The sequence below is a fragment of the Numida meleagris genome, unplaced genomic scaffold (genome assembly GCF_002078875.1).
Source record: "Numida meleagris isolate 19003 breed g44 Domestic line unplaced genomic scaffold, NumMel1.0 unplaced_Scaffold644, whole genome shotgun sequence".
Taxonomy (NCBI): Eukaryota; Metazoa; Chordata; class Aves; order Galliformes; family Numididae; genus Numida; species Numida meleagris.
This window is the reverse complement of record NW_018364859.1, coordinates 15,439-24,130: the sequence shown is the minus strand read 5'-3', so window position 1 is coordinate 24,130 and position 8,692 is coordinate 15,439. Positions and strand designations below refer to the sequence as shown.

At 55.1% G+C, this 8,692-nt stretch overlaps 1 protein-coding gene and 1 long non-coding RNA gene across 2 annotated transcripts; one reads left to right on the top strand and one right to left on the bottom strand.

Annotated features, from left to right (window-relative positions):
* The first annotated feature begins 1,778 nt into the window (after positions 1 to 1,778).
* LOC110391926 lies at positions 1,779 to 5,659 on the top strand. Its single transcript, XM_021383885.1, has 6 exons — positions 1,779 to 1,902; positions 1,984 to 2,196; positions 3,534 to 3,699; positions 3,796 to 4,091; positions 4,583 to 4,720; positions 4,876 to 5,659. Exons 1-6 carry the CDS (start codon positions 1,779 to 1,781, stop codon positions 5,139 to 5,141), a joined length of 1,203 nt encoding a protein of 400 aa, XP_021239560.1. The 3' UTR covers positions 5,142 to 5,659.
* A 487-nt stretch (positions 5,660 to 6,146) lies between these two features.
* On the bottom strand, positions 6,147 to 8,684 carry LOC110391930. The gene is made up of 2 exons (XR_002434180.1): positions 8,532 to 8,684; positions 6,147 to 8,059 (listed from the first exon to the last, which is right to left on the bottom strand). It is a non-coding gene; the product is annotated as an uncharacterized LOC110391930 (long non-coding RNA).
* Positions 8,685 to 8,692: the final 8 nt, after the last annotated feature.

The window sequence follows — 8,692 nt, the reverse complement described above, 5'->3', positions numbered from 1 at the left end:
AAGTAAGTGTTCCACGAAGCAGTTGCTCACCACCCTTCAACCAGTGCTGAAACCAGGACAGGAGGGGAGGTAGGGAACCCTTCTTGGAATCTGTAGGGGAGGGGTGGATTGGGAAGGATTTTGGGTCATCCCGGAAGAGTGATGGGGGTTTGTAGTGGATTGGAAAGGATTTGGGTTTCAGCAAATGTAAAGGGATGTGAGTAGAATAAGAAAGGATTTGATGGTGGAAATGGGCGCAGGGGAAGGATACTGGGATTTACGTGGAGTTGAAGTGGAGGCAGAATACGCTTGGGAGATCTAGAGGGGATTGAATCCATTCAAGCTCATCCTCATCAAGGCGCTCATCTCTCTGTATCCAGAGAAGCCAGGCACCAAGAACCAAGAAGAGACTGAGGCCAAAGACAAAGTCCTTCACCCACTGCACCTCCACGTTCTGGCAGGAATATTCCTCGGCACCAGTGGGATCCCGGTGTCTGAGTGTCCTTGCCCCTGTTGATCAGTGAGCAGCAGGAGGACTTTTTGCTGTGAACAGCCACATTTTGGGAAAGCCTGCACTTCTGAGCGCTGCCCTGGGATAGTTCTGCCCATTTGTCTGCAGCGTGTGCTCGTGTGACAGCAGCCATGGATGCAACGTGCTCCTTGTGCTCCGCAGTGCCATTGCTCTTGCATTCCAGGAACCACACTACGGGATCTCCTCACACGGACACTCTGCGCTCCACACAAGGGTCATTGACCGAGGAAACACATTTTCTGACCTTCTGTGGTGAGCTTTGTATGCATCAAACACTTGGAAGACAAGGCTGTAGCCATGACAACAGAGCTGCAAAGCATGAGATTCTGTGATGTACCAGTACAGCCTTGTTGTGTCCACAAATGGCACGACTTTCTCACAAGAAACTTCTTAGTGCAAACATTTTTTAACAAGTGTGTCCTTGTGAACTCACTTCTTTACAACCTTGCGATGCTGCAGCTGCCAACCAGCAGACAAAGGGATGCCCACAGAAGCTGAATTTTTTGCTGTCTCCTTTTTTCCAGTTTGAGACTTCAGCCATTGGTTCAGCACTCTCATCTCCCCCCTCTCCTCCAGCACCCACGGCCCAGTGCTGGAACACCTCGAAACGGACCGTGATCTCTTTTCTCCCTTCGATTCTCTTTCTCACGTTCTTTCTCTGCTTCTCTCTTATCTTCCTTTTTCTCTCTCTTCCTTTTTTTCTCCCAATCCTCTTTTACTCATCTTCCATAGCAGCCATAGCCAAAATTTGCCTGGAAGTAGCAGATAATGCAGTAAAACCAGTGTCAAGGAATCCTTCATCTGTATTGCTCATTAACTGTTGTTAGAAAGCCCCCTAACTTTGTTGTGGAGCAGTTACTTGGTTGCTGTTGGAAAGCTCAGTAAATTTTCTGTCGTTCCTCTGAGTCACTGTCTGACTCCGTAGTCCTGGAGACACCAGCAAAGCAAGGACTGCCCTATTGCAACACCACAAAGATTCACACAGCACAGCAACGTGAATACGGGGACAGGGGGAGAATGGGGACAAAGGGAGGGGAGCGTGGGGAGGGGGCCTATCTGAGGGGTCGAGGAGGGTGTGCAGGGACAAGGCTGACCGGTGTCCCCTGTCCTAGTGCCCTGACCCTCCCTGTGGCCGCACCCCAGCCAGGGGGTGTCCCTGGGGGACACTGTCACCCTGCGGTGCCACCTGCCCTGCCTGATTGACTGGGTTGAGCTCTACCAGGATGGACATTTGAGAAACGATGTGTACACTGACAATGAACAGGGCATGGCTGAGTTCTCCTTGGTTTGCATGAAGCAGAATGATGCAGTGAATTATCGGTGCCAGTGTCAGGTCGCAGCACCACTGGGAATGTTGAAGAAAAATAACCCAGTGGAGTTGGTGTTGACAGGTGAGGGCACTGGGGAAGGCAGATGGCCCTGGGCTGTCCCCATGGGGCTTTGTCCCATCTCTGTCTCCTCTCTGCACTCAGATCACAACTTTCCCCCACCCACCATTTCCATGAGCACGGAAGAACTCGTGGAGACTGGGACCAACGTCACCATTCAGTGCAGGTACAGCTGTGGTGGAACCACCTTCCTGCACAAGGACGGGCACTCAGCCCCTGTCCAGCACCAGAACCCCAGTGGAAGAGGCATGGACACCTTTACCTTCCTTGGGGCGACACCTGCTGACACCAGTACCTGTATGTGCTCCTACTGCCCCTGGGGCTACCCACTTTTTCCCTCACCTCTTGAGGGCAGCGTGACGCTGTCGGTGACACCCACACCTTCACCACCATGTAGGTCTGAGCCACCCACCTGGATGTCCCCGGTGTCACCCATGGATGGCAGTTTCATTGCACCCCGTTCCCATGGAGGTCATGGCCAGGGATGGGGACACACAAACACCTGAATCCCATGTCTCCCAGTAAGAGATCCCACGGTAACTTGGTGGTGATAGTGGTGAGGGGCTGTGCTGCTGCCCTCAGCCTCTTCCTCAGCCTCTTCTTCATCCTGGATACCAGGAGCTTCTGGATACTGGGAGATGAGAGCTCTGGTGTGAAGGAGTCCAGTCTTTTGCCCCCTTATCGATCCTGCCTCCCCTTCCATTGCCTACGGATTTCCGGTAGATCCCTCCATGTACCTTCTGAATGCCCTTTGATCCTCCACACATTCCCCAAGTGTCCCACAGAGCTCCCACAAATTCCAGTGGGGATCCCCAAACCCTGCTCAGAAGATCCATCCCCCATATGTCCCACCTTACCTTTATGTGCACCCACAAATCCAGACCATGGGGAAACCCAAATCATCTTTGTGAGGACTCTCAGATTCAGAATCTCAGCCCCCATAAGCCCTAGGTCCCTACAAGCCCTAAACACCACCCGGTCCCAAGGAGACAGCAAAACAAGTGATAGGACCCCTGAACCCCACCCAAAATGACCACTGATGTCTGCCCCCTGAGGACCCCAGATCTAAGTCCTCCACAGATTTCTAAACCCTAAACATATCCCTGACCCCATGGGCACCCCAGAACCGAGGAATAGAACTCCTAGACAGGAGTCATGGGGATCTCAGGACTCCCAGGCAGGACTCCTGGGGAGTGCAGGTGTCCCCGTGTCCCCATCAGTTCCCTGCTGCTTCCCCAGTGGGGGTGGCAGAGCAAAGCACAGAGGACAGAGTGTGGTGCCCAAAGCGCATGGTGACAGTGGGCTGGAGGTGTTGGGGACTGCATGTGACATTCCATGTGGGACACCCCATTGGAGCTGCAAGTCCTGGGTGTGTGGCATCCCATGGAGGACACCAGGCAAGGCCACGTGGTGGCAGAACTTAGGGGACACTGTGTGACACTTGAGGGGTGATTGCCTGCCTGGGACACCCCACAGAGGCTGTGTATTGTGCTCTGTGTGTGTAACCCTATCAGGGACCCATCAGAGTCACCACAAATGGGGGAAATTTGTCACATGAGGAGGTGACATCACGACATCCTGTCCCCAGGGGGAAATGAGATTGCCTCTCCGGCCACTCCCTGTCCCCTCTGCAGTCCCCAAGCTGCTCCTGCCTCATGGCAACCAATGGCGCTGGCCCTCATCCTGGGTGAGTGACAGTGGGGACGTGGTGCCACAGGGGATGGTGGCCCTGTGTGGGACGTGGACTATGTCCCTTGCAGGTTGGTGGCTGGTGGCAGCGATCAGGGCACAGCATCATGAGTATGGGGACAGGGGGAGAATGGGGACAGAGGGAGGGGAGCATGGGGAGGGAGCCATCAGAGTAGTCCAGGAGGGTGTGCAGGGACAAGGCTGACTGGTGTCCCCTGTCCTAGTGCCCCGACCCTCCCTGTCACTGCACCCCAGCCAGGGGGTGTCCCTGGGGGACACAGTCACCCTGCGGTGCCACCTGCCCCGTCTGGCTGCCTGGGTCCAGCTCTGGTTTAATGGAACTTTGAGATCTGACAAGGAAAAAGACAAGGAGGAAGATACAGTGGAGTTCTCCTTGGTTGTCACAAACCTGGAAGACACGGGGACATATCAGTGTCGGTACCAGGTGTCAGAGCCACTGTGGACATCGAATATGAGTGACCCTGTGGAACTGGTGGTGACAGGTGAGGGCACTGGGCACAGTGGGTGGACCTGAGCTTTCCCGAATAGCCAAGTCCCATCTCTACTCCTTGCACACAAACCACAGCTACCTCCCACTCAGCATTTCCCTGAGCCCAGGGAACATGTAGCAGTTGTGACTGATATCACCACCCAGTGCTGGAATGAGGGTCATGGTGTCACATTCCTCCTGCACAGAGGTGAATGCTCAGCCCCTACCCAGCACCAGGATCCCACTGGTGGGCACAGCCACCTTCAGCCACTTTGCTGGTACGCTGGCCTGTTTTGGCACCAATACGTACTCCTAGAACATCTAGGACCACACATTTGTGTCCTCACTCCTTGTAGATAATGTGATGCTGCAGGTGACACCCACACCTGCAACCCATGTTAGGTCTGAGACCCCAATTTGTCTGCCCTCAGCCTCACCCGTGGGTGGCACTATCACTGAATCCCTGCTCCGTGATGGTGACACCCAAACACCCTGACCCCACAGGTGCCAAGGGGCAATTCCCCCATGGGAACCGGGTGGTGGCGGTGGTGAGGGGCTGTGCTGCTGTCTTCATCTTCTGCCTGGGCCTCTACTTCGTGCTTGATGCCCGCAGCCTCTGGACACAGAGAGATGAGAGCCCTGGTGAGGAAGGAGTTGAATGGTTTCCATCCCCTATAGATCCCACCAAGCATCCCCTACCTGTCCTTTGATCCCCTATAGGTTACATACAGATCCCCCATATGTCTCTCATGACCCCCACAGAACCCCCACTCTTCCCCGTCTCCTTTTTGATGCAGGTGTCCCCCCAGGAATGTCTGACGCCGTACAGATCCAGCTAAGTGCCTGTGTTAGCGGACCCCAAATCCCAACCTGCCCCTTAGGGCCTGCACTGGACATCACCATGGACACCCAAATCCTGTCCCTGGGGACCTCAAATGACCCCCAACCCCATATGGCTCACCCTGACATTTATGTGCACCACCTGAATCCAGACCATGGGAATCCCAAATCTGAATTGCAGGGAATCCCCCATCCCACAGTTCTAAATACCCAGGCCCACTGAAGCCCTTCAAGCCTTAAACACCCCCCTGACCCCATAGGCACCGACAACCCACAGGTAGAGGGACTCTAAAAGCAGCCACAAGGAAGCCCAAAGACCCTATGGGCACCCCAAAACCATAACTAGACCTCCAAAGAACCCCCATGCAGAACTAAAATCCAAGCCCCTGCAGAAATTCAGACTCCCCCTCATGGAAACACCTCCCTAGATACCTACACCAGAGCACCAACGCCAGCCCAAGCATCTTGGGGACCCTCTTGGTGGCACCCCCTTCTCCTTCTGTATCTCCAGGTGCCCCCCAGTGACAACGAGGATCTGACCTATGCCGAGATGCAAGCTGCTATCCCGTTCTCCCAGCTCTCCACTTCCCACACTGCCCCTCAGTCCCCCATTATCTACACCAAAGTGAGCACTGGGTTACCATGCTGATGGACTCCCCAGGTGCCTCATTTATGGGGTGCGCAGAATGGGACTGTTGTTTCTCCATTTATATTCTTTCTAATTAAACATTTTTATCTCAACCTATGAATTCCACATTTTTTTCTTTCTGATTCTCTCCCTAAATCCACGGGGAGGGGTCAGTGAGTGAGGGGCTGCATGGTGCTGAGCTGCTGCTGGGTGCCAGCACCGCAGTCCTTGTGGTGGGGGCCCAACGTGGGGCGTGAAGGGTGGAGATCCCGACAGATGTGAGCAGAGCGTGTTCCAACACAACTGCTCTCAGCGGGACAGCAGCCTCAGAGCTGCTGCTCACAGCGCTCAGCTCTTCCTTCACTCGCTGCCATCCCTTGCTCTCAGGGCTGCTTCCTTCCCTGCGCTGGCACTGGTTCACATCTCGGAGCGCTGCCCTGGGCTTCTGGATGGTTCTGCCCATTTGTCTGCAGTGTGTACCCCTTCTCATTTCAAGGATGAGACGTGACACTCACGTGGCGGTGTTGGCAGGATCCCCTCTGTGCAGGAAGGTGCAGAGGTGACCTCTCAGCTCTAGCCCAGGAAGGCTCTATGCCAGGAGAGGTGCGAACAGGGTCAAGCCATGGCTGGCAGGGAAATGCCGGTGCTGGGCTGCTCCCCTGTTCCTGAGCAGCTGCAAAGGTGCAGGTTGTGCCCTTCGCCACCGCAAATGGCTTGGGCTCACAACCATGGGCACCATCCCAGTGCTGGATGGGAAAGATTTCCAGCCCAGATTTCTGTGGTCTAAATTCAGAGGATAGGAACAAGGGATGGACCTTGCCTTGGTCTCAGAATGCCAGCCAGCATTTTCCAGTCTGGCTGAATCTACTGACACACAGAGGCTGTGTCCGGAACCCCTATACCACATTGAGGAGTCAGCCTTCTCCTTGTCCGTTGTTACCAGCCTGCCTGCATTGCTCACTTGGGGGGGTACGTCCTCCTGGACTTTCCTTCTCAGGTATACAGGCCTGTCAAAGCCTTTCTTGTTCTTCTTTGCTCCCCTGGCCAAGTCCAGTTACAGTTGGGCCTTGGCCTTCCTGACCTCATCCCCACACAGCCCAGCACAATCCCTGTCCTCCTGCCAGGCTCCTGTCCCTGCTGCCACTGCCTGTGCATGTGCTTCTTGCTCTCCACTTGGACCAGCAGGTCCCAGCTCAGCCGTGACGCTCTCTTGCCTTCCTTTCCTGACTGCCTGCACCTGGGCATGGAGAGCTCTTGTGCCCTGAGGAAAGCGTCCTTCCAGATGTGCCAGCTCTGCTCTGCTCCCTGTCCTTGAGGACAGATTCCCAGGGGTTCTGTGGACTGCTGAACCTCCTGAGATTCAACGATGCTGAGTACAGGGTGCTGCCCTCGGGTTGGGGCAATGCCGGGGCTGAGTACAGACTGGGAGAAGAACTCCCTGAGAGCAGCGCTGCAGAGAAGGATGTGGGGGTTCTGATTGATTAGAAGATGGACATGAGGCAGCAGTGTGCACTCACAGCCCTCTTGTCCCTGCAGCCACTCATATCCCCCTGTGCTGTCCCCTTGCCACACGCCTGTCCTCTGCCATCCCCACTGGGGCAGCATCAGGAACCTGCTGGGGATGCAGTGACACCCGTACAGACACGGAGCATGTGCTAAGGATGCATGTTTGCAGGATCGGGGACGTGTATTGGTGTACACAGGTTACATTGTGCACACACGGAGCCAGAGCATAAAGCATGATGTCCACATCTGTGTACATCTATTGTGCACATGTTACAATGCACACACAGAATGCACGTGAGCACCTGCAGTGGTGTAGGAATGAAGTGCACGTGTGATGATGAACACACAACACACCTGCGCTTTGCAGCCTTGCAGTGCATGTGCCCACACAATGCACACGTGTTTGTGCACACCCCTGTCTGAACACACCTGGAATTTGAACATGTGGGGTGGTGCACACCTGTTGTTACAGATCACCTTGGTCTTATGGGGGCTTTGGTGGTGGGTTGGGAGCAATCGAGGGGTTCCTTAGGGCGGGGGGTGGAGTTTGGTGCAGATTTTGGGAGATGTGAGGGTCCTACAAGAGTGCTGGTGGGGTTTGGGGGGTGGACTGGGGGGATTTGAGGGTGTCCAGGGGTGTTAAGCTATTCAGGGGTGATAAGGAAGGATTTCAACAGCAGCGATGATTGTTTAGGGACTGGGTGGGATTAGGGACGATTTGGTGTACAGCAGTAGGAATTTGGGGATGTCACTTTGGGGGGGATTAGTGGGATGGGGGGAGCAGATGGCGTCAAGGAGCCCCAAGCTGGGAACCTGGTGTTTGTCCCCATAGGGGCACTCCAGAAATGACGCAGCCGGTGTGGGGGACAACAAAGGGGTCCCCCAGAGACCACTCCAGGGCAGATAACCGGGTGCTGGGGAACCGTGCTGGCCCCAGGGCAGCAGAAGCTGGGGATCGCAGCTTGCAGCTCAGTGCAGGTCAGCCTCTTGTTATCACTGGGTGCCACCTGGAGACACAGGGGAGCAGCGTGGTGATACCATGGTGTTTGCCAGGGGACTTATGGGGGGACCTATGATCTGAGTATGCAGAGAAATAGCCAAGAGGGTGCGCTTGGGATTCCAGGCTGGCAGAGATTTGGGGTCCCCATGGGTCAGACTCTGGGGGTCGCTACGGGTGGTGTGAGAGGGTTGCACTGCTTGGCTTGAGGGTGCCCATGGGGTCTGAGGGATGGTGAAAGGTTTGGGGGGTTTTTGGGTTGTTCAGAGGCTGAGATTTGACATTCCTATGGGTATGACACAGTGAGACACCATCCCTAGTGTTTGGGGATATGGGGAGAGCAGATAAATTTTGGGTAAGCCATACGAGGCTGGAGGTCCTCTCTGTTCACCACGGGCAGATTTTGGGGTTCCCCCTGTGGTTCGGTAGGGAGGGGTGAGGGGCCAGGTTGGGATTTGAGGTCACCTCACACAGACTCTTACCTGGACCTCATTGGCCTTGGAAATCCTGTTGGGTTCAGCTGTATCAAAAAGGGGAAGGGAGGAGGCTCAGTGTTATGCGGGGTCCCAGAAGGACAGCAGGGAGAATGGGAGGGGGAACTGTACGGGATGGACAGGGAAATGGGGAGCACTGGAGGATGTAC

Coding starts and splice junctions, on each gene's coding strand:
- LOC110391926 (XM_021383885.1), top strand. CDS start 1,779: ATGGCTGAGTTCTCCTTGGTTTGCATGAAGCAGAATGATGCAGTGAAT. Junction 1,903..1,983: donor AGTGGAGTTGGTGTTGACAG/GTGAGGGCACTG, acceptor CTCTGCACTCAG/ATCACAACTTTCCCCCACCC. Junction 4,092..4,582: donor TGTGGAACTGGTGGTGACAG/GTGAGGGCACTG, acceptor CTGACCCCACAG/GTGCCAAGGGGCAATTCCCC.